We start from the raw sequence: 26,998 nt of genomic DNA, 5'->3' as shown, positions 1-26,998 counted from the left end.
GTGAATAAAGCACAAAAAAAAAAAAAAAACCTGGTTCACACTTAGCCTTGCAGGGATGGATCTTGGGAATGCTCAGGATGACTGAAAAGCCAACAACTATCCAGGCTTTGGTTGGCAAAACTAAGATTTTTATTAATTTGAAAATTATATTAGCACTTAAGTCAGGCAGGGTCAGGATCATCAGGAAGACGTTTGGATGCCAGAGTGGGAGGTAGCTGGTTTTGGCTCCTACCACTGTGGACAATGATGTCATCATATTCATCCTGGGGACAGAAGAATGACAGAGTGGTTCAAGTGGCTGCCACCTTGCCCAATGCTTAAAACACAACACCTAAGAATGGAGTCTTGCCATGAAGCCTGTGTTCCCCTGCTCCTCATTTCAACTTCCCTGCTCTCAAACCACCATGTTAAAGGCCTCTGCTCCTGAGCCCATGTTCTCCCACCACTGCCTCTGAGTTCCATCTTGTAGCAATTTGACATCATTCTCCATCCTTCCCTTTGCAGTTGTCCAAATTCAACTCCCGCCATTCCCATCCCCTGCCCAGCTGGGCATGCTGTTGCCTGTGTTCTATAGCAAAGCTCTTCTGGTTGCTTACTGAGCTCTTCTCCCTTCACCCCATCCCACCAAACCAGCGTTCCAAATACTGCTACCCAAGGTCACCTGCCTACAACCCAAGTTCTACAACTTCTGCTCCCAGGGCCACTCCCTACAATATGACCCTCTACCTATGTCCACCACCATTTATCTTTGCCAGAGTTCTACCCTAGGGTTTTTTTTGTCCCCCCCCCACCTCCCAAGGTAGAATTTCACTCTAGCTCAAACTGACCTGGAATTCACTATGTAGTCTCAGGGTGGCCTTAAACTCATGACAATCCTCCTACCTCTGCCTCCCAACTGTACCTTAGTTTTTATTTTGTTTTCTTTTTTTGTTTTCAAGGTAGGCTCTCACTCTAAGCCAGGCTGACCTGGAATTCACTATGCAGTCTCAGGGAAGCCTCAAACTCACAGTGATTCTCCTTTCTCTGCCTCCCAAGTTCTGGGATTAAAGCCATGCGCCACCATACCTGGCTCTTTTCCTTTTTAAAAAAATTTGTGAGCCGGGTGTGGTGGATCACACCTTTAATCCCAGCACTCGGGAGCAGAGGTGGGAGGACTGTCATGAGTTTGAGGCCACCCTGAGACTCCACAGTGAATTCCAGGTCAGCCTGGGCTACAGTGAGACCCTACCTCGAAAAAACAACAAAAAAAATTTTGTGACAGGGTTTCATTAAGTAATTTTGGCTGGCCAGAAGCCTGGCTAGACTGGAAATGCTAGCTCAATGGTAAAGCGCTTGCCTAGAATGCATGAAGTCCTGGGTTCAATCCTCAACCAAGACACGGACACACACACAAAGACAGACATCCACAGAGAGAGAAACTGACCAGCCGGCCTCTAATTCCTGGTCCTCTGCTTCTCAAGTCTCTCTTACCCCAACCTGAGTTTCCCAGCAGCAGCTGCCTGGGGTCAATCTAAAAGTGCTACCCAATGATCTCTTTCTCCCCTAGCTAGTTTACCCTGATCCCCCACTACCACCGCCAGTGACTCACATTCTCGTCCCTGCTGTCGCTGTCACTCTCACTACTGCTGCTGCAAGGGCCGAGCTTGTCATCCTCATCCTCAGGCTCAGGGGCTCCATATGCACGGAGGAGGCGGGCAAGGTTGGTGTTGGGCCGGAGCAAGGCGCTGCCAAGTGGTGTGCGGCCCCCATACATGCGGGCAGCGGGGTCAGCACCTGCCCTTAGGAGAAGCTCTAGCACATCAGCTGCTTGGGCTTCCACTGCCAAGTGCAGGGGGCTCCGCCCACACGTGGGCTCCTATGGAGTATACTAGAGGTCAGTGGGACTGCAGTGGGGACAGCCTTTCCTCCCACACATGCCCACCAAACTAGCGATCACTCACCGATTTATTGAGGTCAGCTCCAGCTTCCTGGAGCAGCTGGACCATTTCTGCATCCTTGTGGACGATGGCTACATGGAGTGGAGTGTGGCCTGGGGACCAAGTGACTGGTGTCAAATGATGAGAGGACTGACTACAGCCCTGGGGTCTGACTTCTAAACTCCTTTTCAAGTATGAAAACAGGCCCCTAGATCCTCACATACCTAAGCTGAGGGTGTCTGAACATGCTGGCACAGCTTAGAGGGAACCTTGGAAGTCCTGAATCATGGGGTCGAGAGACCCAAGTCACTGGTCTTAGTTCTTTATTGCTTTTTGTTGTTGTTTTTGAGGTAGGGTCTCTCTCTAGCCCAGGCTGACCTGGAATTCATTATGTAATCTCAGGCTGGCCTTGAACTCATGGCGATCCTCCTGCCTCTGCCTCCTGACTGCTGGTACAAAAGGCATGTACCACCATGCCCAGCCAGTCTTACTTCTCAAAGCATCTGGGCAATGAGATGTAGCTCAGTGATAGAGTGCTTGAACAGCACATACAAGGTCCTGGGTGAATTCAATCCCCTGCACCATAAAATTTAAAAAAAAAGAATTGGAGACCCAGAGTTGGAGAGTTGGGCTCTTCACACTCGATCCTGACCTCATCCCACTTATGAGGAGGCCTGGTGCCAAGCAGCTGCAGGAGCTGACATTCAGATGCCAGAACCATGGATGGACAGGCCTCTTCCTACAAAGCCTGGCTGAGAAGGGTTAACCCTATACCCTACTGTCCATGCCTAGAAAGCTGGGATACCAACTTCTATACTGCCTGAACTTTGACTCTTCTCATAGCAGTTTGTAGGTGGGTGGAGTGTTAAAAGGACCACATTTGGAGGTGGAAGCAGGTGGGAGTTCAACCACTGGATCCCAGCTTTTCTAAGCCTGAGGGTCACAGGTCTGGGACCCCAGAAAGGAGTTTTATATGTCCCCCTTTCTTTGAGGCAGGTCTTACTCTAGCCCAGGTTGACCTAAAATTTACTCTGTAGCTGAAGCTAACCTCAAACTCATGGCAATCCTCCTACCTCGGCCTCCTGAGTGTAGGATTACAGGCATGAGTAGTTATCACACTTGGTTCTATATGCCCTTTTTTTTTTTTTTTTTTTTTTTTTTTTTTTTGTTTTTTCGAGGTAGGGTCTCACTCTGGTCCAGTCTGACCTGGTGTGGCCTTGATGATCCTTCTACCTCTGCCTCCCGAGTGCTGGGATCAAAGGCATGGGACACCTCACCTGGCTTATATGTCCAATTCTTAATAATTTAGGGTATAAGTGGAAGTCCTTGGTCCTAATGCCGTGTTCCCTGAAGCCTAGGCATAATTACCCAAAGGGATGGCTTTACTTTTTTTTTTTTTTTTTTTTTTTTGAGACAGAGTCTTCCTATGTAGTCCAGGCTGGTCTAGACTTTATGGTACTCCTGCCTCTGCCTCCAAAATTCTGGGATTGCAGGCATGTACTGCCATGCCCTGAGATGGGGATAGGTCTTTGTTTTTTGAAGGCAGGATTTCACTCTACCCAGGGCTGACCTGGAACTCACTCTGTAGCCCCAGGCTGGCCTCCTACCTTAGCCTCCAGAGTGCTGGGATTAAAGGTGTGCACCCAGCTGGGGGTAGGTCTTGATGAGAAAGGGAGCTGGAAGCCTGTGTCCTTGGTAGGGCCTGAAGAACCTCACCTTCATAGTTTTCAGCCTCTAATTGTAGTTTCCAGTCTTCTTCATTCTGCTCCTCTTTCTTCTCTAAGTCAGGTTCAGAGTACACAGCAACAGGGGTATGGCTGGTATTGGAGGTGTGGTCAGGGCTCTGAGTGAGGTAGGTACTGGAGGCTTCCTGAAGGTACCGGGGACGGGGCTGCAGCAACACACATGCGCAAGCATGTGCTTGTACACGGCACGCCAGATGTAATGCAGTGTGGCCCCCTCGCTCTGCCACTAGCAACCTAGCGCCTGCTGCGTACAATTTCTCCACTGTGGATGCCTCTCCCAGGATGGCTGCCAGGTGTAGGGCTGTCTACAAAAGCAGAGCAGAGTGGTTAAAATAACACGAGAATGCTGGACCCCACTCCCTATGGCAACTGTCCCCAGTGGCTTACTTGGCCAAGGTCATTCTGCAGGTCCAGGTACTCAGTGCCTGCCGAAAAGCCTAGGAGGAAATCTAGGAAGGGCTCATGCTGATGAATCACAGCCAAGTGCAGGGCCCTGGGGGCAGAAGGCAGAGGTCAGCAAACATGCAGTACCTGTGGACTAGGAATTGTGACCACAGCTCTGGAAATAGTTGTCAATATCTGGGAGGGAGAGAGGCGAGATTTAATTCAACAATTGCATTCATTTGGTTGGTTGGTGCTTTGAGACAGGGTCTAGAATAGCTGCCCACACTGGCTTTGAACTAAGTATCCTCCTACTTCACCATCCTGAGTAGCTGGGATTATAGGACCCAGGCCACAAGGCCTGGCTAGCAATTTTGTTTAATCAATGTTTATTAAGTGATATAATGACTAGCAGTTGTGAGGCTGAGGCAGGAAAATTGTTAGTTGTGTTTCAGGCCAGAGTTCAAGGCTGGCTGAACTACAAAATGAGATACTGTCTCCAAAAAAAAAAAAAAAAAAGTCTGCATGGAGTTTCCACTTCTGCCCATAATGAAGTAATATAGACCTGATTGCCATCCCACCTGAAAAACAACAAGCAAACAATCCAGACAAAAATACAGTATATGAAGCAACAGTTTTGAAGACATTGGAAAGCCAGGCCTGGTGCCACATACCTTTCTGTAATCACAGGATTCTGAAGAAGGACCAGGAGGTCAAGGCCAGTCTCAACTACATATAGAATACAAGGCTAGTCTGGACTACAGGAACCCTGTCTTAACAATTTTTCTAAAAAAGTTTTTTTTTTTTAATTTTTAAGAGTTAAAAAGGGGGGGGGGCGGGCTGGAGAGATGGCTCAGCAGTTAAAGTGCTCACCTGAAAAGCCTAACCACCTGAGTTTAATACCCCAGTACCCACATAAGACCAGATGTACAAAGTAGTACATGCATCTGGAGTTCATCTGCAGTGGCTGGAGGCCCAGACATGCCCATTCTCTCTGTCTACCTCTCCTCTCCCTCTCTCTCTGCTTACAAATAAGTAAACAAAATAAAATAATGGCAGCAGATTTAATGTAGGAAATATAAAAAAAATACATAGAGCCATATCTTCTTTTTATTCGTGCTGTGGATTGAACCCAGGGCTTTAAGCATGCTAGGCAAGCACTCTACCACTGGAGCCACATCTTTTATTTTATTTATTTGTGTGAGTGAGTGAGAGAAGCAGAGAGAGAAAGAAAGAATGGGCACTCCAGGGCCTCCAGCCACTGCAAACAAACTCCAGACACATGTGCTTCCTTATGCATCTGGCTTATGTGGGTCATGGGGAATCAAGCCTAGGTCCTTTGGCTTTGCAGGCAAGTGCCTTAACTGTTAAGCTATTTTCCCAGCCCTGGAGCCACATCTTCACAGAACAAAGATAGTGACTAGCTGCCATTCTTTTCTCCCTCCAACTCCAGGGCCTAGTGCAATTTAAACACTGGGCTAGATCTCCAGCCCACTAGAAATTCTTTTTTAAAATATTATTTATTTGCAAGCAGAGAGAGAGAGAGAGAGAGAGAGAGAGGGAGGGAGGGAGGAGAGGAGAGGAGAGGAGAGGAGAGGAGAGGAGAGGACAGGAGAGGAGAGGAGAGGAGAGGAGAGGAGAGGAGAGGAGAGGAGAGGAGAGGAGAGGAGAGGAGAGGAGAGGAGAGGAGAGACAATAAAGAGAATGGGCACAACAGGGCCTCTAGTCACTGCAAACAAACTCCAGACACATGTGCCACTTTGTGCATCTGGCTTTACATGGGTACAGGGAAATCAAACCCAGGTCATTAGGCTTTGCACGCACGTGCCTTGACTGCTAAGCCATCTCTCCAGCCCTACCTAAAATTCTTTACCCTGCAAAAAAAATCTTTTTTTTTTTAAACATGAAAAAAAAAAAAAAGATTTGCTGGGCATGGTAGCACATGCCTTTAATCCCAGTGCTTGGGAGGCAGAGGTAGGCATGCCATGAGTTCAAGGCCACCCTGAGACTTGCATAATAAGTTCTAGGTCAGCCTGGGCTACAGTGAGACCCTACCTCAAGAAACCAAATATAAATCTATTTAGTCAGAGAGAGAGAGAGGGAGGGAGGGAGGGAGGGAGGGAGGGAGGGAGAGAGAGAGAATGGGCATGGCAGGGCTTCTAGCCACTGCAAACAAACTCCAGATGCATATGCCACCATGTGCATCTGGTTTACATGGGTCCTGGGGAGTTGAACCTGGGTCTTTAATGTTTCTCAGGCAAGAGCCTTAAGTGCTAAGCCATCTCTTCAGCCCAAAAATATCTTTCAAAAGCAAAGGCAGGGCTGGAGAAATGGTTCAACAGTTACAGGCACTTGTTTCCAAACCCCAGCAACTATGTAAAGCCAGATGCACCAAAAGACACATGCATCTGGAGTTTGTTTGCAGTGGCAGGAAGCCCTGATGTGCCCACACCCACACTCTGTCTGCCTCTCTCTGTCAAAAAAAAAAATATGTATATAAAGTTAAAAATAGCCAGACGGGGTGATGCATGCCTTTAGTCCCAGCACTCGGGAGGCAGAGATAGGAGGAGTACTGTGAATTTGAGGCCACCCTTAGAATACATAGTGAATTCCAGGTCAGCCTGAGCTAGAGTGAGATCCTACCTTGAAAAAACAAAATAAATAATTTTTTTTTTTTAAGTAATCAGAGCCAGGCGTGGTGGTGCATGCCTTTAATCCCAGCTCTCGGGAGGCAGAGGTAGGAGAATCGCTGTGAGTTCGAGGCCACCCTGAGACTACAGAGTGAATTCCAGGACAGCATGAGCTACAGTGAGACCCTACCTCAAAAAAAAAAAAAAAAAAAAGTAATCAGAAGCAGAAGAAAGGAAATAACAAAAGCCAGAACTGGGACCAATGAAACAGAAAGTGAAAATCAACAAAGAAAATTAAGGAAACAAAGGAGGTTCTTTGAGGTTAGGGTTTATACTGTGTTTCTAACATGGGTCAGACACTAGAGTCACTGGAGTTTCAGCAGTAAATACAACGGACAAAAAACCCAGGTATAGTACCATATGTAAGACTTAACCACAGCTGCTCCTTCTGCCTAGCATGTTATTCTACTCTGCTTACGTACTAACGTTTCAGCTTTTTCTCCAAAGTATTCTCTTTCTCTCTTCTTTCAGATATAAGGTCTTTTCTGGTTGGTTCAAACTGGAGCACCTACTCCCTCAGCCTCCTGAGTGCTAGGATTATAGGTGTGTATCATCACATTCAACTCATCTGTTGTTTTTTGTTTGGTTGTTTGTTTGGAATTCAATATGTAGTTTCAGGGTGGCAATCATTCTACCTCTGTCTCTTGAGTACTGGGATTAAAGGCACCACCACGCCAGGGCCAGAGCATATTTTTGACTTTTCCTCACTGAATCAACACTGGCACCTAAAACAGGGCCTTAAACGTGGTAGTTTGGGAGAGATATTTGGTAAACAGTGCTCATCGATCTTAGATTCTCTGAATTTCAGATTGACCATGGTTTTAATGGTTAGCACTCTGAGTTCTTAAGATTGAAAAAATCAGTGCTCAAAAGGCAGGATCACAGAATTGGGGGTCAAGTGTTAATCTTAGAAATCAAATTCTGGTTTATACACGAGGAATTAAAGATTAAAGATCAGGGCTGGAGAGATGGCTTAGCGGTTAAGCGCTCGCCTGTGAAGCCTATGGACCCCGGTTCGAGGCTCGGTTCCCCAGGTCCCACGTTAGCCAGATGCACAAGGGGGGGGGGGACGCGTCTGGAGTTCGTTTGCAGTGGCTGGAAGCCCTGGCCCGCCCATTCTCTCTCTCTCCCTCTATCTGTCTTTCTCTCTGTGTCTGTCGCTCTCAAATAAATAAATAAATAATGAACAAAAAAAAATTTTTTTAAAAAAGATTAAAGATCATATGAAACAGGTCAGACGGGAGGAAGCCAGAATTCTAACAAAGACCGGGCCAGAAAGATTCAAATCTGGCGATCAGTGAGTAGGATGTGTACTTCAGGAGCTGAAAGTCAGAGTTCAAGAATGAAATGTGAGGAGCCTGGCTTTGGGTGATAGACTAGTCTCACAATACAGGACTTGGGAGTTAGGGGCAAGAAGTCCAGCATAGGAAGTTAGATTTGGGGATTAGAAGTTGGGAAGCCACAGGACCACAGACTAGTGGCAAACAGACGTCGCATTCTTAAACTCGGCTTGGTAGTCTTAGGTTCACTCACGTGTCCCCATCCTCAGTGACGTAGCCAAAGACGAGGGGCGCCCACGACAGGGCTGGGCCCAGCTCCGCTCCCAGCCCTGCTCCTCCGGGAGCTGCCGCGTCGGGACCCAACGAGCCGAGGCCGCTGTCGCACCACTCATCTGCGTCCGCAGTTTTCCCCAAGCACGCGACCCCGGCCATGGTCCCCGCTATTTCAGGGCACCCTGTGGCCACCCGCCCGTCGCTGGGATCCTCCCGGAGCTCCAGAGCTTCCGCCCCGCCGGGAATTCCCCAACACGCCCCCGGACCTAGCCAATAAGAGCAAGCTAAATCGCTTACGCCCCGGTCCCTGCCACACCTTAGCCAATCGGAGTGTTCAAGTGAACGTCACTAACCCGCCTCACATTTTCCCATCGCCCTTTACCAACATGGCTGCCGACGCCAGGCCTTCTGGGATTCGTAGTTCAGCCCGCGCGAGTCGTCCTCTAGAGGGGCGTAGTGTTTGAACATGTGCACGGAGCTGCGTGGGCCACTGGGAACTGTAGTCCACTACCCTGCCCCGGCCCCCACCCCCAGTTTCCGGTGCCGTCACGGGACCGAGCGGTCGGTGACAGCCCCGAGGGCTCCCGCCTGTTCCCATGGCTGAGCCGGACCGTGAGTCGGGGACCTGGCTGGGAGGGTCGGGCCGCGCCGGGGCCTGGCTTCGGGCTTCTGGCCCCGGGGCCCGAGGGCAGGCGGGGCGGGTGGGAGACAGGAGTTGCGTGGAGTGAGATTCGGAGGGCCCTAGCTAAGCGGTCAACACTGCTAGGTTTGTGGGTCGCGAGGTTCTAAGGGTCTGTGCAGCACGAAGGTTTGCCAAGTTGCTAAAGATCGCACTTTTCGCACTTTGGATTTTAGTAACAAGGGTCTTCAGCAACCAAAGTTGCCGCGGTCTCAGTTGCTAGAATTAAGGGCAATTGTCGGATGCTCGGGGACCCTTGGTATTCTTTTCCATCTCTTTCCCCCAGTTCCTGTTCCTTTCCTAAATCCTCTCCCACATCCGCCTTCCAGCTGAGGTATCCCTGCTTATCCCTCTTCTTGAAAATCTTCCCTTTGCCTTGCAAACCTCACACGCCTCTCGAACTCATGTTGTACCTAACTTCGAAGTTTTCCTTCAAGCCCTGTCTTCCTTACTTCTTCTTAAACCTTTCCCTTCTCAGCTCTCTGGTCCCCTCCAGCCCCTCCCCCCTCCCCCCGCTCTAAAGATATGTCACTCCCCACCTCCTCCCAAGCTATTTCATTTTTACTGCCATCCCTGACCCCAGTATAACTAGGTTGGTGGGTCTTCCTATTCCCTCCACCCTTTTGAATCTCTTCACCCCTGTAACCATTCCTCCCACTGTAACCACGTCTGCTCCCCCTCCTTCCCAGCCTCTGACCCTCTGGAGACCCAGGCAGGGAAGGTGCAGGACATTCAGGTGAGATGGGGAAAGGGGTGGAGGGAAGGAGAGAAATGGACTTGCTTCCACATACCACACTGGGAGGAGGTGGCAGAGGGGGAGACAGTTACCCCAGGGCCCTCAGTTCATAGCCCCAATCTGTAACCTCATCTGGGGTTACAGCCTCCTGGGGATTGTCAGAGAAAAGTGTGCTGCCTTAACTCCAGGCCCTCCTTCTCAAGTGTCTGTCTTTCCTTTCTGTTGCCTACTCCCAGTCCTTTCTCAACCTCATTTGTGCTGAGCCTGAAAGAGACAGGTATTGAATTTGGTCCCAGAATTCACAGATTTCATGGACAAATGACAAGAAAATTACTCTACAGGGTGATTATAAAAGTAGCTCAGACAATGTGGCGACATACCTGTAATCCCAATATTTGGGGCCCCTGAGGCAAGAAGATCAAGAGATTGGGACCCTGTTGGGCTATAGATTGAGAAGAACAAGTTGCTTAGGGAACTGGGAGAGTGCATAACAAACTACAGGTCACAGAAGATTCTAGCCAGATGCTTTCTTGGAAGAACCCACGGTCTGGCATAGGACTGAGACCAAGATAGTCACAGTGGTCATAAGTCAAATGACTTAAAATTTTCTTTAGACAAAGTCAGAAATGGTGTTCTATGCAGAAAGGACAAAGACCTGGGGGCATGAAGAAGTGGTGATTTTTTTATTTTCCAAGGTAGGGTCTCACTCTAGCCCAGGCTGCCCTGGAATTCACTATGTAGTCTCAGGGTGACCTGGAACTCTCAGTGATCCTTCTATTTCTGCCCTCCAAGTACTGGGATTAAAGGCATGCCCCACCACGCCCAGCTGGGAGGAGTGATGTTTTGTTCAGTAGTTGGGTGACTGGTGGCAGTCAACTAATGACACACTCAATTAGCATTTACTGAAGACTCTAGCAGGCACTCTGCCTATACTTCCTTCAGTGTATTTAACATCACTGCATTTAAACATTTCTGGCATCTCTGTATGGGATAAAGCCTTTCATCACCATTCTACAGATGAAGAAATTGAGGCAGACTGTAAAGTAACTCTTGTGTTCCTTAGGTAGAGGAGTGGGGAAGGGTTTGAAATCTATGTCTGGGACATGGCCCTACCGATACTACAAGTACAGTGGGGAGTACATGTGCCAGCTCCCTCTTAGGCCAGATTGTATCCCTGTGCTAGACACATGTCTCTTATATCCACCACCACCCTCTGGCCCACTCCTAGAGCTCATTTTCTGGGGCACAAGAATTCTAGTATGCCTATCTCCATGAGATCATTCTTCACTGAGAGGCAGTGCAGTAATTGGGACCATAATACTGTACAAGTATAAAGCTGAGCTATGCTAGGGATATGGACAGTCACCTCTTGTACATCCATAGTGTCTCACTTGCCTGATTCCCAAAGCAGAACTAATGTCAGACAAAAAGATTTCATGGTAAAAAGGGACCCTTAGTGGCAAAGAGATGCAAGGATGTCAATTGCAGCATTGTGGAGAACAGGGCAACACTGGCATTAGCCCAAATAGCTATCAGAAGAGAGATTAAATGAACTATGGTTCATCATACAATGTATTACTATGTAGCTGTTTAAAAGAATGAAGGAGTTCTATGGGATAATGTGTGCTGTAGTATTATACTATGGCAAGACCCAATTCTGTAAAAATAATGAGTAAAAACTCATGCTGAGAAAAATCTGGAGTGATTACTATTAAACTAAATATTTGTGTTTGCTTTGGTATTTGTTGTTGGATTTATTGGTGCTGAGGACCAATCCCAGCACCTTGTGCATGCTAGGCAAGTGCTTTACTGCTGAGCTATAGAGCCATCACTTTTGTATTTTGAGACAGAGTTTCACTAGATAGCTCAGGTTGGCCTCTGAGATCCTCCTACCTCCTCTTGAGTGCTGGGATTACAAGCAGGTTGCCACTATGACAGCTTATTGAACAGTTAATACTGCATATCTCAATGGGGACAGGATGGGGAAATCACAAATCATGTTCCCAAATAAATATGTTTCTTAGTGGTCAGAGTTTTTGCAAAGCTTGGGTAATCTGAGGCAATCATGGTGGTACCTGCAGATTATCTCAATACTTAGGAGACTGAAGCAGGAGGATCATGAAATAGAAGGCAGTCTGGGCTGCTAATAAGATCCTGTCTCAAAAACCAATAAAAACCTGTGTATTCATAAAAAAAAAAAAAAAATAAGACTTGACAGGTGTAGTGGCACACGTCTTTAATCCCAGCACTAGAGAGGCAGACATAATAGGATCACTGTGATTTCGAGGCCAGCCTGGAACTACAAACTGAGTTCCAGGCCAGCCTGGTTTACAGTAAGACCCTAAGTCAGAAAAAAGTCTTTTTTAAAAGTTGAGTATGGTGACTCACACCTGTAATCCTTGTATTTGGAAGATAGAAGCAAGAGGATCAGGAGTTTAAGATCATCCTCAGCTACATAGCAAGTTCAAGGCCAGCCAGGGATATATAAGGGCATGTCTCAAAAAACCCAAAACAGCAGGGTATGGTGGCACATGCCTTTAATCCCAGCACTCACGAGGCAGAGGTAGGAGGATTCCCATGAGTTTGAGGCCAGCTTGAGACTACATAGTGAATTCTAGGTCAGCCTGAGCTAGAGTGAGACCCTACCTCAAAAACAAACAAACAAAAAAAACACCCAACAAACAAACCCAAAACAGAGTTGGGTGCAGTGGCACATACCTTTAATCCCAGAACTCAGGAGATTGAAATGAAAGGATTGCAGTGAGTTCAAGGCCATCCTGGGGCTACAGAGCAAGTTTCAGCTTAGCCTGGGCTAGAGTGAGTCCCTACCTCAAAGAGAGAGAGAGAGAGGGAGGGAGGGAGGGAGGGAGGGAGGGGGACTTCCTCAAAAAAAAAAAAATTTCAGTGTGTTTGGAAGTAAAACTTAGAACCAGAGTAGGAAGAGGAAAGGATTATTTTAAGGGTTTTGAACAAGAGATCAAGTTAATATGACTGGATAGTCATATATACACAGCAGGGCCAGCCCTAGTCTAATACTCAGTAAACATTCACTCAGTGGTAGATGGTGGTTCTGGAAGCTCTGTTCTCTAGGCTGGGCATTGAATGATGAACACAAATAAAGTCCCTGCCCTTGTGGTGCCAGCATCAGGGCAGACTGTGGAGATGTCTGTGATCCAAAGGCTTTTGAAGAAAAGAAGGTTGGGCTGCCCACAGACAGGATATCACATGGTGGGCAGTAGCAAGATCAGAGGTAGAAACTAGTCCAAGAGCGTAAGGAGGAGGCCAGTGCTGGTCCTTCAGTGTAAAGGACAGGCTGGACCACATGGAGCCGTGGGGGCTCAGGAGGCTCAGTTCTAGCAGAAGGCCAAAGGAGAGAGTCCAGAGACCAACTAAAGAGAAATAAGACCAATTGAGATAAGGCCTTGGAGGAAGAGGAAGTTTGTTGAAGATATGAGGTCAATTTGGGACCTGGGTGGGTAGAGCAGGGTGAGGCCACCTAAGACAAGATGGAATCACCTTGAAAAGCTTGAATCTGGGGACAGAGAAGTGGTACCACCAGTGACTAAGCTGGCTGACAGGTGTGGAACGTGGTCCAGAAACAGGGAAAGGGCAAGCTGAGGGGCCCTGGATGGAGCCCTGGAGAGTTGAAACTTGAAAGGGTTCCAAAGAGGGGAGCCACTGCAGGGTGAGCATCAAGGCCTTCCATTGCATGATCACAGGAGGGTTTTCAGTGAGCAAGGCTGCTTAGAAGGGACAAAAAGAAGGGCAGATCATACACATCAGGCTTAGGACACCTACAGTAGCCAGGCACTTACTGGCTGTGAGTGCTGTTTGGGGCACCTCATGTTTGTTCACTCATTCAGCCTCATAGCAACCCTTTAAGCTCTATAGCCAAAATGAGGCCCACATGAGGTTACTCTTACCAGCAGCAGGCTCAGGTTCCCATCCTGAAGGCAACCTGTGTCAGACCCTTATGCTGGCCCTCCACCACCCCTTATTTCCTCAGGCCACCTCCTAGCCAGAACCCCTCCCTCTCCAAACCCAGTGTCACCCTAGTTCCCTCCCCTCCCCTCTCTCACTAACACCACTTCTTGGACTTGGCCACCTCACCTGCCCCTTCCAGGATTCAGACTCAGACACTGAGGGAGGAGCCACCGGCGGTGAGGCAGAGAGTAAGTATCTTCCTGGAGGGGTGCTGGGAGGGGATCTGAGATGCAGGACTGTAGAGCATGGGTCTGGGGCCAACCCCTTAACTCCACTAGGAGTGACACTCAGAACTCGTAGTAATGAGTTTGGCACCAGAGTGGTTCTGGAGACTGTCAGCTGGGCAGGGAGTTATGTCTTCAGTGGTGGGAGGACAGAGGTCCCCAGGGCTAGAGCAAAGGCCCTGGGAGCATCCACATATCCTGGTTTAATGCCCCTGATGCTGTCTTTCTTGACTTGGTCAGTGGAGTTCCTGCGGAATTTCTTCTCCCAGACCCTGGGCCTGGGCTCCCAGAAGGAACGTCTGCTGGATGAGCTAAGCTTGGAAGGGGTGACCCGCTACATGCAGAGTGAACGCTGTGAGTTTCCAATACTAGCCCTGAGTGACTTCACATCTTTGGTTTACAAGTTGCAAGAAAACCTATCAGGCATGATAATGCATGCCTATAATTCTAGCATTTTGGAGGTAAAGGCAGGATAATCAGAAATTCAAGGTTGGCATCCACTACATACTGAGTCCAAGGCCATCCTGGGATCTGTAAGACCCTGTTTCAAAAATCAGGGGGCTAGGGCAATGGCTTAGTAAGAGTATTTGCTATGCAAGTATGAGGTCCTAGGTTCAGTCCCCCAGCACCTACATAAAAACCTGGGCATGACTACATATGCCTTTAATCCCAGTGCTCAGGGAGGTGGAGATAGGAGGACTGTTGGATCTCCCTGGTCAGCCAGTCTATCCAGAAAATGACAAATCAGACCCAGTGAAAGACATACTCTCTGGAAAGTAAGGGTGATGGAGGAGCACAGTGGATGTCTTCCTCTGTCCTTTCCACTCACATGCATGGGGCACACTCATACGATACACACAAACACGTGCGCGTGCACACACACACACACACACACACACACACACAAGGCAGCAGCTGGACAGTGGCTCATACCTTTAATCCCAACACCCAGGAGACAGAGGTAGGAGGATCACTGTGAGTTTGAGGCCACCCTGAGACTACAGAGTGAATTCCAGGTCAGCCTGAGCTAGAATGAAACCCTACTTGAAATACAGTGAGACCTTGAGACCTTATCCCCCCAAAAACAAAAACATGAATTTTAACTCTTTAGCCAAGAAATAAGCCGCAGACTCTAAAATCTAGGTTTTGTTTTGTTTTTGGCTTTTCAAAGTAGGCTCTCATTCTAGCCCAGGCTGATGTGGTCTCAGGGTAGACTTGAATTCACAGTGATCCTCCTACCTCTGCCTCCCAAGTGCTGGGACTAAAGGTGTGCACCACCATGCCCAGCATTGTTTTTTTGAGGTAGGGTTTAAAATCTAATCTTAAGTTCTATAAAAGACAGATAACTCTGGCACTGTTTTTCTGTGTATCTGGATCAAAGGAATTTCTGGCTCTAAATGCAAGGTCTGCCATATTGGTAGCTATATTTCCCAGGGTGGGTCACATGACTGTCCTGGACCAATCTTTATGTGTCTGATTAGCCAGATCTGAGTCACATCCAACCCCCTTCTCCCTACACACAGAATGGAACTCCCAAGGACTCAAATGTGGTTGGCAAGCTCTCTACCACTGAGCTACATGCTCAGTCCTGGTTTTACTTTGTGTATATGTGTGTGTGTGTGTGTGTGTGTGTGTGTGCGTAGTATGTGCAGTGTGGTGTATGCATGTGTGTGTGCAGATGAAAGCAAACCATGTATGTGCATGTGGAGGAGGCCAGAAGAGAACTTTGGGCACCTTTTTGTATTGCTCATCCTCGTACTTCCTTAAGATGGAATCTCTACCTCAACTTGGAGCTGCTATCTTCCAACATGTGTGGCCACACCCAGTTTAAAAAATATTTTAGGGCTGGAGAGATGACTCAGCACTTGTCTGAAAAGCTTCATGACCCGTGTTCAATTCCTCAGTACCCATGTAAAGCCAGATGCACAAGGTGATACATGCATCTGGAGTTCATTTGCAGTGGCTGGAGGCTCTGGCATGCCCATTCTCTCCCTCTCTTTCCTTGCAAATAAATTAATTAATTAAAATATTTTAAAAGAATTTTACGATGCTGGAAAAATGGTTCAGTGGTCAATGTGCTTGCCTATAAAGCCTAATAACCCGGTTCAATTCCCCAGTACTCATGTAAAGCCAGGTGCACAAGGTGGCACATGCATCTGGAGTTCATTTGCAGTGGCTAGAGGCCCTGGTGTGCCCATTCTCTCTCCATCTGTCTTTCTTCTATCTCTCTCTCCTTGCAAATAAATAAATAAAATTTAAAATGTATATTTTTAAAAAATTTTTAGGGTGCTGGCGAAATGGTTCAGTGGTCAATGTGCTTGTCTGTAAAGCCTAATAACCCAGGTTCAGTTCCCCAGTATCCACATAAAGCCAGATGTACAAGGTGGCACATGTGTCTGGAGTTCTTTTGCAGTGGCTAGAGGCCCTGGAGTGCCCATTCTTTCTGTGTGTCTCACTTTGTCTGTCTCTCTTTACTTGCAGATAAACAAGTACAAATTGCAAACAAGCCAGGTATGATGGTACACACCTTTAATCCCAGCGCTCGGGAGGCAGAGGTAGGAGGGTCACTGTGAGTTCGTGGGCAGCCTGAGACTACATAGTGAATTCCAGGTAAACCTGGGGTAGAGTGAGACCCTACCTTAACAACCCACCTCCCCCCAAAAAATGAAAATAGAGGGCAAGGACCTCTTGCTACTGCAAATGGCCACATACCCAATTTTTTTTTTTTTTTTTTTTGGTGCCGAGGACTGAATTTAGAGCCTTGCACTTGCTATGAAAGCCCTTATTTTTATTTTATTTTATTTATTTATTTATTTATTTATTTTTATTTTTTGAGGTAAGGTTTCACTCTAGCTCAGGCTGACCTGGAATTCACTATGGAGTCTCAGGGTGGCCTCGAACTCATGGCGATCCTCCTACCTCTGCCTCCCAAGTGCGGGGATTAAAGGCGTGCGCCACCACGCCCGGCTTATTTTTTGTTTTTTTGAGGTAGGGTCTCACTTAGCTCAGGCTGACCTGGAATTCACTATGTAGTCTCAAGGTGGCCTTGAACTCATGGCAATCCACCTACCTCTGCCTCCCAAGTGCTGGGATTAAAGGTGTTCACCACCATGCCTGGCTTTGTTTTTATTGATAACTTCCATAATTATAGATAATAAATCATGATAATTCCTCCACCACCCTGCTTTCCCCTTTGCAACTCTGTTCTCCATACTTTTATTTATTTATTTATTTTACTTTTTAGTTTTTCAAGGTAGGATCTCACGCTAGCCCAGGCTGGAATTCACTATGTAGTCTCAGTGTAGCTTTGAACTCACAACAATCCTCCTACTTCTGCCTTCCGAGTGCTGGGATTAAAGGCGTGTACTACCATGCCTGGCCATACTTTTATTTTATTTTTTGGAGATTTTTCAAGGTAGAGTCTCACTCTAGCTCAGGCTGACCTAGAATTCACTGTGTACTCTCAATGTGGACTCAAACTCATGGCAATCCTCCTACCTCTGCTTTCTGAGTGCTGGATTAAAGGCATGTGACACCACGCTCGGCTCCATACTTTTATTTTTTTTATTTTTCAAGGTAGGGTCTCACTTTGGCTCAGGCTGATCTGGAATTCACTATGTAGTCTCAGGGTGGCCTCGAACTCACAGCGATCCTTCTACCTCTGCCTCTCAAGTGCTGGGATTAAAGGCATGCCACCATGTCTGGCTCCATACTTTTATTTTAAATTAGCTTATTTATTTTATAAAAGTTATAGTTTTATATCTCCTGTGCCTCAGACCCACTTTCCCTGAGGGGGGAAATAGGGCTTATTGGCATTCAGTGTGGGGTACTTACCCAGCTTTTAATTAATTAATTTATTTTGGTTTTTCAGGTAAGGTCTCACTTTACCTCAGGCTGACCTGAAACTCACTGTATAATCTCAGGATGGCCTTGAACTCATGTCAGTCCTCCTACCTCTGCCTCCCAAGTACTGGGATTAAAGGCATGCACCACCACGCCCAGCCAGCTTTTTATTTATGAGCATGTTTGGAGGAAAGTTGTGCCAAGGCCTCTTGCCTTTGCAAGCATACACCAGATGCTTGTGCCACTTTTTGCATCTGGTTTGTATGGGTGGTTTGAGAATTGAACCTGGGCCTGCAGGTTTTGCAGTCAAGTATCTTTAACTGCTGAGACATCTGCATAGTTCTTTTTACTTTTCATTTTGAGATAACATCTCAGTCAAGTTGCCCTGGCTGTTCTTGACCTTTTCTGGTAGCCTCCAAAGGCCTTGAATTTGTAAACCTCCTGTCTTAGCCTCCTTAGGAGCTGAGATTACATACCAGTACTGAGTCATGTCTCTAGTGAATGAGTTACTGTCCTGATTGGCCTGACCTGAAATGCTGATGATATCTTTGGAGTTGCTGGGAGTGAGTAAAGGAACTAAAAATGATGTAAATGTGCCAAATGTGGTGGTATGTCCCTATAATCCCAGCTATTCCAGAAACCGAGATAGTAGCAGTATGAGAAAGTCCATCCTGAGCTGCAAAATGAAGGTAAGGGCCCAGGATCTCACCATAGCTGTTGAAGCTTGCCTTCACTGTCATATGTAGAAGTCTACTGGCTGGGTCACCATGAAATTTATATCTTGCTGAATTTGAGTCACCAAAGTCTGAGAAACCAGGTCCTCACTCAGGCTTTGATGGGAACAATGGACCTTTGAGGCTCCTGAACAGTCTTTTGTTAAGGATGTCTTCTATTTCCCTGTCCTCCAGCTGCTGGTATCCCTCCTTGCACCCAAGCTGGCTGGACTGAGCCCCTTTCCTCCCACAGGCTACCCAGCTGTCTGTAGTGGTCCTAGGGCCCGAGTGGCCCAAAGAGAACCCAGGCAGTGTCTATGAACTGTTCTTTCATTGTCTTGCATCTGGGTCTTGAGGGTCCATAGGATGGTCATGAGGGACTAATGTGCAATAACAATTGTGCCCTCAGTGTTTGTCAGGCACTGGGCTAAGTGTTTTGCAAGTATCCACTTATTTGATCATCACATGTAGCTATGAGGTTATTATAGAAGCGATCTGGCTGTGTGTGATGGCACATACCTTTAATCCCAGCACTTGAGAGCTGAGGTAGGAGGATCACTGTAAGTTCAAGGCCAGCCTGAGACTAATTGCAGGTCAGCCTGGGCTAGAGCAAGACTCTACTTTAAAATGAGGAAATAGGCATAGAAAGGTTATAACTTGGTACAGGGTCAAACAGCTGGCAAGCAGAAGAATGGGGATTTGAGACCAAGTCTTTGAAACATTTTTCAAAAAAAAATGGGGGAACAGGGTCTCTTTTTAAAAATATTTATTTATTTATTTATTTTTTTGGTTTTTCAAGGTAGGGTTTTGCTGTAGCCCAGGCTATTCACTATGTAGTCTCAGGTGGCCTTGAACTTACAGCGATCCACCTCTGCCTCCTGAATGCTGGGATTAAAGGCATGTGCCGCCACGCCTGGCTAAAATATTTTATTTATTTATGAGAGAGAGAGAGGATGAGTGTTCCAGGGCCTCTAGCCACTACAAATGAACTCCAGACATATGCATCACTTTGTGCACCTGGCTTTAATGTGGGTACTGGGGAATCAAATCTGGGTCCTTAGGCTTTGCAGGTAAGTAGCCTTAACTGCTGAGCCAACTCCCATCCCAGGACGGTGACTCTTTTATATAGGCCACTCTAGCTCTGAACTCATGATCCTCCTGCCTCCACCTCTTGAAAGCTGGGATTACAGATTTATGCTGCCATGCCTAACTTCAATCTTGGGTGACCTATTGATAGCATATTATGTACATCTTTTCACCATTTGCCTTGTTACACATCACCCAGTTGTGCCAAGTCTTTTGAATTTAGAACACGTTACCCCTGTATGTGCCCACTGGCTCCAGCCACACTTGGGCCAGTGACATTCCAGAGAGGAAGCCAAGGGGCCTTGGTTACAGCAGAACTTTATTCATTCTTGTCTCTTGGAAGAGCCACCCCATTGGCACCCAATTCATTGGACACCACACTTGTGCCTGTCCATTGATAGGCAGATGCAAGGGCTCTGTGTGGTAGAGCTGCTCACCGGCCCACAGCTGAAGCAGCAGCAAGGCTTAGCTGTGTGCTTGCAAAGTGATTCAACCCTATCTCCCCCATCTTTTGAGAACTAGTAAAAATTGGATGGCAAAGTGCTCCTAAATGCACAAGTCATGAGGAAGTTTAATACAATTGATTCAAAGAACCCAAGTCACCTGGGTGCTGTTTGGTGTTGAGCACTGATTTAAGGTTTACATGAACTAAGGTCAGTACTATAATTATGCCCATTTTAATGGAGGAAACATAAGCCCAGAGTAGTCATATAAACAATAGAAGGACCGTAGTCAATTAGAGATAGCAGAGACTTACAGCCTGTCTTTTCTTCTCTCCTCCTTGAGTAAGCTCACAGTGGCACATCTTTTTTTTTTTTCTTTTCAAATTTTTTTATTAACAACTTCCATGATTGTGAACAATATCCCATGGTAATGCCTTCCCTCCTCCCACTTTTCCCTTTGAAACTCAATTCTCCATCATATCTCCTCCCCTCTCAATCAGTCTCTCTTTTATTTTGATGTCATGATCTCTTCCTCCTATTATGATGGTCTTGTGTAGGTAGTGTCAGGCATTGTGAGGTCATGGATAATCCAGGCCATTTTGTGTCTGGGGGAACCACGTTGCAAGGAGTCCTACCCTTCCTTTGGCTCTTAAATTCTTTCCACCACCTCTTCTGCAATGGACCCTGAGCCTTGGAAGGTGTGGTAGAGATATTGCAGTGCTGAGTACTCCTGTCACTTCTTTCTAGCATGAAGCCTTCTGAGTCATCCCAAGGTCACTGCCATCTGAAAAGAGATTCTCTACTAAAAGTAAGAGTAGCATTAATATAAGGGTATGAACATTAAGAGAAGTGCTTACTGGACGGTTTGATAAGCATAGTATATACATTTAGCCAGAGAGCAGCAGGCGTTAACACCCCTAGGGCTCATGACTACCCCGTCTTAAATTTTCATTGTAAGGGATGTATTCCCTCCCATAGAAAGGGCTTCCAGTCTAATTAGAGGGCAGTTGGTTTCCACCATGACGGACATGCCACTATTGCTCCCATTGGCTCATTTGGCCTGGGTGGCCAAATATAAGGCTTGCAGTGTCCACTGTTGAGTACCTTCACTGGTGTTTTCTCTTTCTCCTATTGAACTGCATGCAGAATGGCTTCTTCCAGCTTTCTGTCAGCTGGTCTAGATGGAGGAGGTTATCAGCTCAGTTCCAGCAGCAGGATTTCTCAGTGCCCTTGCAACCCAAGTATGTGGAGTCTTCAGCAATAGGGTCTTACCATCTATTCCTGGTGGGAAATTAGGGCCTTGGCAATGGCCTAGAATGTTTTGGGGGCATCAGGGACCTCCCTGGCCAAGAACTCACTGGAAGATATCCCATCCCTAGCACTGAAATTTTTCTAGCAACAATCTTTAGCTCCTGAGTGATCCATTGTCCAAAAAGTAGGTTTCCATATGATTTATTTATATCCTCTTAGATTTGATTAGCCCTCTCTCCACCTTTCCTTTACTCAATTTCTTCCCCTGACCTCACTTGGGCCTATTCTTCTACCTGCATATATACAATACCATCCTATTAAGTACCCTCCTCCCTTCCTTTCTCTTCCATTTATATCTCTTTTCTAGCTTACTGGCCTTTGCTGTTGAGTTTTCTTCCTACTCACACAGAAGTCCAGTCATCTGTAGCTAGGATCCACATATGAGAGAGAACATGCAATGCTGGGCTTTCTGGGCCTGGGCTACCTCACTTAGTATAATCCTTTCCAGATCCATCCATTTTCCTGCAAATTTCATGACTTCATTTTTCTTTACTGCTGAGTAGAACTCCATTGTATAAATGTGCCATATCTTCATTATCCACTCATCAGTTGAGGGACATCTAGGCTGGTTCCATTTCCCAGCTATTGTGAATTGAGTGGCAATAAACATGGTTGAGCAAGTATCTCCAATATATGCCTAGGAGTGCTATAGCTGAGTCGTGTGGTAGTTCTATTTTTAGCTGTCTTAGGAACCTCCACACTGATTTCCACAATGTCTGGACAAGATTGCATTCACACCAACAGTGTAGAAGGGTTCCTCTTTTTCCACATCCTCAATAGCATTTATGGTCATTTGTTTTCATGATAGTAGCCAATCTGACAGGAGTGAGATGGAATCTCAGTGTAGTTTTAATCTGCATTTTCCTGATAACTAGGGATGTAGAACATTTTTTAGATGCCTATATGCCATCAGTATTTCTTCCTTTGAGAACTCTCTATTTAGTTCCATAGCCCCCCACCCTTTTTGTTTTGGTTTTTCAAGGTAGGGTCTCACTTTAGCCCAGGCTGATCTGGAATTCACTATGGAATCTCAGAGTGGCCTTGAACTCAAGACAATCCTACCTCTGCCTCCCGAGTGTTGGGATTAAAGACGTGTGCCATCACGCCAGAAGACGGCCATAGCCATTTTTTAATTGGCTTGTTTGATTTCTTACTATTTAATTTTTTGAGTTCTTTGTATATCCTAAATATTAATCCTCTATCAGATGTATAGCTGCCACAGTGGCACATCTTTAAACCAGGAAATCAAAGCAATATGGGAGATTGTTCATCCTGGTAGAAATAGGTTAGCTAAGATGGAATTCAGGTGTGGTGGTATACACTTGTCATTCTTGCACACACGGACTGAAGCAGAATGATCAGGTGTTTTCAGGCCAACCTGGGCTCAATAGCAAGACAATGTCTCAAAACACAAGGAGTGGGAAATTATTTTAGTAAGTAAAGTGTTTGCCTTGTAAGCATGAGATCCTGAATTCAATCCTCAGTGCCCAGGTAAAATGCTGGGCATGGCCTCACACACCTGTAATACCAACTCTGGAGAGGTGGAGACAGGCTGGGGTTCACTGGACAGGCAGTGTAGCTTAATTGAACTGCAGGCTAATGAGAGACCCTGTCTCAAAAAGGTGTATGGTTTTCCTGTGGATAATACCCTAACTTTCCTCTAATCTCTATACACATACATATGTGCATGCATACGAAGAAAAAAATCATCTAAGCCAGGCGTGGTGACGCATGCCTTTAATCCCAGCACTTGGGAGGCAGAGGTAGGAGGATCGCCATGAGTTCAAGGCCACCCTGAGACTCCATAGTGAATTTCAGGTCAGCCTGGGCTAGAGTGAAACTCTACCTTGAAAAACAAACAAACAAAAAAATCATCTAAGACTATCAAAAACTAAGTTGTTTGCAGAGTTTGGTTTAAATAGTTCTGAGAATGGAACCCGGTGCCAAGGCAGAGATGAGCTGTAACAGTGTTGCTCCTGAGGCCACATCCACTTTTGTCTCATCTAGTTAAGAAGAGAGTTCTGTTCAAGAACTTTTCTTGAATTTTCCTAAGTTGGTACCATTTCAAGCCCTTCTTTATCCCCTTGCTGGCTATTCTATGAGTCAACTGTGTTCCCAATCTGAGCTTTGGTTTCCTTGCCTATAATATGGGGACACTAATACCATTCTCCCCCCAACTCCAAGACAGTTGGGAAGACCTGAATCATATATTTAAAATGCTCAGCCCAGTGCCTGGTTTGCAGGAAATAGCATTTTCTTTAGGTTTTTTTGTTTTTATTTATTTATTTGAGAGCAACAGACAGACAGAGAAAGAGGCAAAGAGAGAGAATGGGTGCGTCAGGGCCTCTAGCCACTGCAAACGAACTCCAGATGCATGTGCCACCTTGTGCACCTGGCTTACGTGGGTACTGGAGAATCGAGCCTCGAACTGGGATCCTTAGGATTCACAGGCAAGCACCCAACCACTAAGCCATCTCTCCAGCCCAGGAAATAGCATTTTGCAGGTTGTGTGATGTTACTATGAGAGGCTGAGTAAATTGTGGAGTTTTTTGTTTTTGTTTTTCAAGATAGGATCTCACTGTATCTCAGGCTGACCTGGAGTTCACTATGTAGTCTCAAGTGGCCTCGAACTCACGGTGATCCTTCTACCTCTGCCTTCCGAGTACTGGGATTAAAGGCATTTGCCACCATGCCTGGCTGAGGCTGAGTAAATTGCATCAAATGGCACTACCTCCTCTCTTCCAGGTCGCAGGGTCATCTGTTTGGTGGGAGCTGGTATCTCCACATGTAAGTGTGCCCTTCCTTTGACAGCAAGCCCCAGTAATAGGGGAGCCCCTCCTGGGGGCTGGGTAAGGGCCCTGTCTGGGTAGAATACACACACACACACACACACACACACACACACACACACACACACGGCTGACACTCCTTGCTTCTTCCTCTCCTCCCCAGCTGCAGGCATCCCTGACTTCCGCTCTCCATCTACTGGCCTTTATGCCAACCTGGAAAAGTACCACCTTCCCTATCCAGAGGCCATCTTTGAAATTAGCTATTTCAAGGTAAACTGTTCATATAAGGGGAGAGGAAGAGGTCTCACAGTTCCATCCCTTATCTCACCTGGGGAAGTGTGGCTTTTTGGCTCTCTCTTACAGAAACATCCAGAACCCTTCTTTGCCCTTGCCAAGGAGCTCTATCCTGGACAGTTCAAGGTGAGGTCTCAAAAAATAAAAGTAGGTCCTGGGGCTTGGTGTATTGGTGCTCATCTACAGTGCTCTGAAGGCTGAGGCAGGAGAATTGCCACAGGTTTGAGTCCAGCCTGGGATACATTGTGAGTCTAGGTCAGCCAGGACTATATAGTGAGACTCTGTCTCAAAACAACAAGGGGGGGGGGGCTGAGTGATGGCTTAGTGGTTAAGTCACATGCCTGTAAAGACTAAGGACTCAGATTCAGTTCCCTAGTACCCATGTAAAGGCAGATACACAAGGTGGCACATGTGTCTAGAGTTTGTTTGCAGTGGCTGGAGGCCCTGGCATGACCATTCTCTCTCTCTCCCTCCCTCCCTCCCTCCCTTATAAATAAATAAATATATACACACACACATATATATTTTTTAATTATTTATTTATTTATTTGAGAGCGACAGACACAGAGAGAAAGACAGATAGAGGGAGAGAGAGAGAATGGGCGCACCAGGGCTTCCAGCCTCTGCAAACGAACTCCAGACGTGTGCGCCCCCTTGTGCATCTGGCTAACGTGGGACCTGGGGAACCGAGCCTCGAACCGGGGTCCTTAGGCTTCACAGGCAAGCGCTTAACCACTAAGCCATCTCTCCAGCCCACACACATATATTTTTAAAGCAAGAGCGCTGGAGAGATGGCTCAGCTGTTAAAGGTGCTTGCTTGCAAGACTAACAGCCTGGGCTCATTTACACAGTGCCTACATGAAGCCAGATGCACAAAGTGACACATGCATCTGGAGTTCATTTGCAGTGGCAAGAGGCACTGGTGCTCCCATTCTCCCCACCCCTCAAATAAATAAATATTTTAAAAGAAAACAAGAAAATGCTCTGGGCATGGACTACCCAAGGTTACCTCCAGGTCCCTCATTCCCTCTCCTTGTACCTGTGAGCTTCAGTTTTCCCATCTAAAGTGAAACTGGTGATAATGTGATAAGATGTGAAAAGGGTTGTCATGAAGTATCCAGGGTTAATGATGTAGATTGGGGCTGCAGTCTGGCTGTGAACCTAATGTTACAACTTAATTAACTTATGTTGTTGGTAAGATGGCCTCATTCTCATCTATAAAATGGGAAGTTTCTGCTCTCACCCTCACAAGACCATTGTTATAGGCCCAAGGCAGGATAGACATGTGACCAGCAAAAGTATCTGGCATGTGGTGAGAGTGTATGGATCTTTTGTTCTGTTTTTTTGTTTGTTTGTTTTTTTGAGGTAGGGTCTTGCTCCCTTCCAGGCTGACCTGGAATTCACTATGTAGTCTCAGGCTGGCCTCAGACTCTCTGTGATCCTCCTACCCCTGCTTCCCCAGAGCTGGGATTAAAGGCATGGACCACCATGCCTGACCGAGTGTATGGATCTTTGCATGTGTTGGTAGCTTGTGGGTGTTCTGTTACCATAAGTATTGTTACTCTTCCTTTAGCCGACCATCTGCCACTACTTCATTCGACTGCTGAAGGAGAAGGGGCTGCTGTTGCGCTGCTACACGCAGGTAGGTGAGACTGGGGGTGGCCATAAATGGCAGGCTGAGGCTAGACATATTGTGTACCTTATGCAGAGACCCATGTAGACACAAAGCTAAGGACCAAGCTTCAGCCTATTGCTTCCTTGTCATGAGATCTGTAATGAGTCACGTCCTCTCATATTTCTCCTTTTAAAATAGGGTCCAAGGCTAGAGAAATGGCTTAGGGGTTAAGGTGCTTACTTGCAATGCCTGGAGGTCTGGGTTTGGTTCCACATCACCTACATAAAGCCATATACACAGAGTGGCACATATACCTGGAGTTCATTTTCAGGGTGAGGTGCCCTGGCCCACCCATGTTCATTCATTCATTCATTCATTCTCTTTCTCTCCTCTTCCCTTGCAAATAAATAATAGGGTCAGATGTGATAGTGCACACCTTTAATCTCAGCACTTGGGAGGCAGAGGTAGGAGGATCACCATTAATTCAACACCAATCTTGGACTACAGAGAGAGTTCCAGGTCAGCTTGGGCTAAAGTGAGACCCCCCCCACCTCATAAAAAGGTGACATTTAATAATTTATACAGTTCTAAATCTGGCACAATGGCTGACACAATGCATAGCCAAGGGCCTTGCCCTGGAGTATGAGCAAGATACTATTGGCTAAACTACTAACAGTGAAACATGTTTGTGCCTCTACCTTTATTTTTTGTTTTTTTGTTTGGTTGGTTTTTTGAGTTAAGGTCTTACTCTAGCCCAGGCTGACCTGGAATTCACTATGTAGTCTTAGGGTGGCCTTGAACTCACAGCAGTCCTACTTCAGCCTTCCAAGTGCATGGATTAAAGGCATGCACCATTATGCCCAGCTCTACCTTTATTTTATCAATATGTGTTGAAATTCAGAATGTTCTATAACAGTATACATTTGTGTTATTAATCTCAGCTCAGACCCAAAATTGGCCAGACATGGTGGCCCACACCTGTAATCCTATCACCCA

At 46.6% G+C, this 26,998-nt stretch overlaps 2 protein-coding genes across 2 annotated transcripts in view; one reads left to right on the top strand and one right to left on the bottom strand.

Moving 5' to 3' along the window:
- Window positions 1-106: 106 nt before the first annotated feature.
- Nfkbib (NFKB inhibitor beta) lies at window positions 107-8,532 on the bottom strand. Its single transcript, XM_004670432.2, has 6 exons — window positions 8,266-8,532; window positions 4,049-4,154; window positions 3,633-3,966; window positions 1,941-2,029; window positions 1,589-1,855; window positions 107-263 (listed from the first exon to the last, which is right to left on the bottom strand). The coding sequence occupies exons 1-6, from the start codon at window positions 8,442-8,444 to the stop codon at window positions 162-164; spliced, it is 1,077 nt and encodes a 358-aa protein (XP_004670489.1). The 5' UTR covers window positions 8,445-8,532; the 3' UTR covers window positions 107-161.
- Window positions 8,533-8,790: 258 nt separating this feature from the next.
- The window catches only part of Sirt2 (sirtuin 2), a 41,938-nt gene continuing 23,730 nt past the window's right edge, over window positions 8,791-26,998 (top strand). The window contains exons 1-8 of the mRNA XM_045134201.1: window positions 8,791-8,897; window positions 9,654-9,700; window positions 13,824-13,872; window positions 14,149-14,262; window positions 24,050-24,091; window positions 24,257-24,363; window positions 24,457-24,513; window positions 25,961-26,029. Of these exons, the coding sequence (XP_044990136.1) occupies window positions 8,882-8,897; window positions 9,654-9,700; window positions 13,824-13,872; window positions 14,149-14,262; window positions 24,050-24,091; window positions 24,257-24,363; window positions 24,457-24,513; window positions 25,961-26,029 (501 nt within the window). The 5' untranslated portion in view covers window positions 8,791-8,881. The remainder of the gene's footprint in view (window positions 8,898-9,653; window positions 9,701-13,823; window positions 13,873-14,148; window positions 14,263-24,049; window positions 24,092-24,256; window positions 24,364-24,456; window positions 24,514-25,960; window positions 26,030-26,998) is intronic.

This window comes from Jaculus jaculus, chromosome 14, assembly GCF_020740685.1.
Source record: "Jaculus jaculus isolate mJacJac1 chromosome 14, mJacJac1.mat.Y.cur, whole genome shotgun sequence".
In the NCBI taxonomy this organism is placed as follows: Eukaryota; Metazoa; Chordata; class Mammalia; order Rodentia; family Dipodidae; genus Jaculus; species Jaculus jaculus.
Note: the sequence above shows the minus strand (reverse complement) of the source record. Positions and strands in the feature narration are given on the sequence as shown.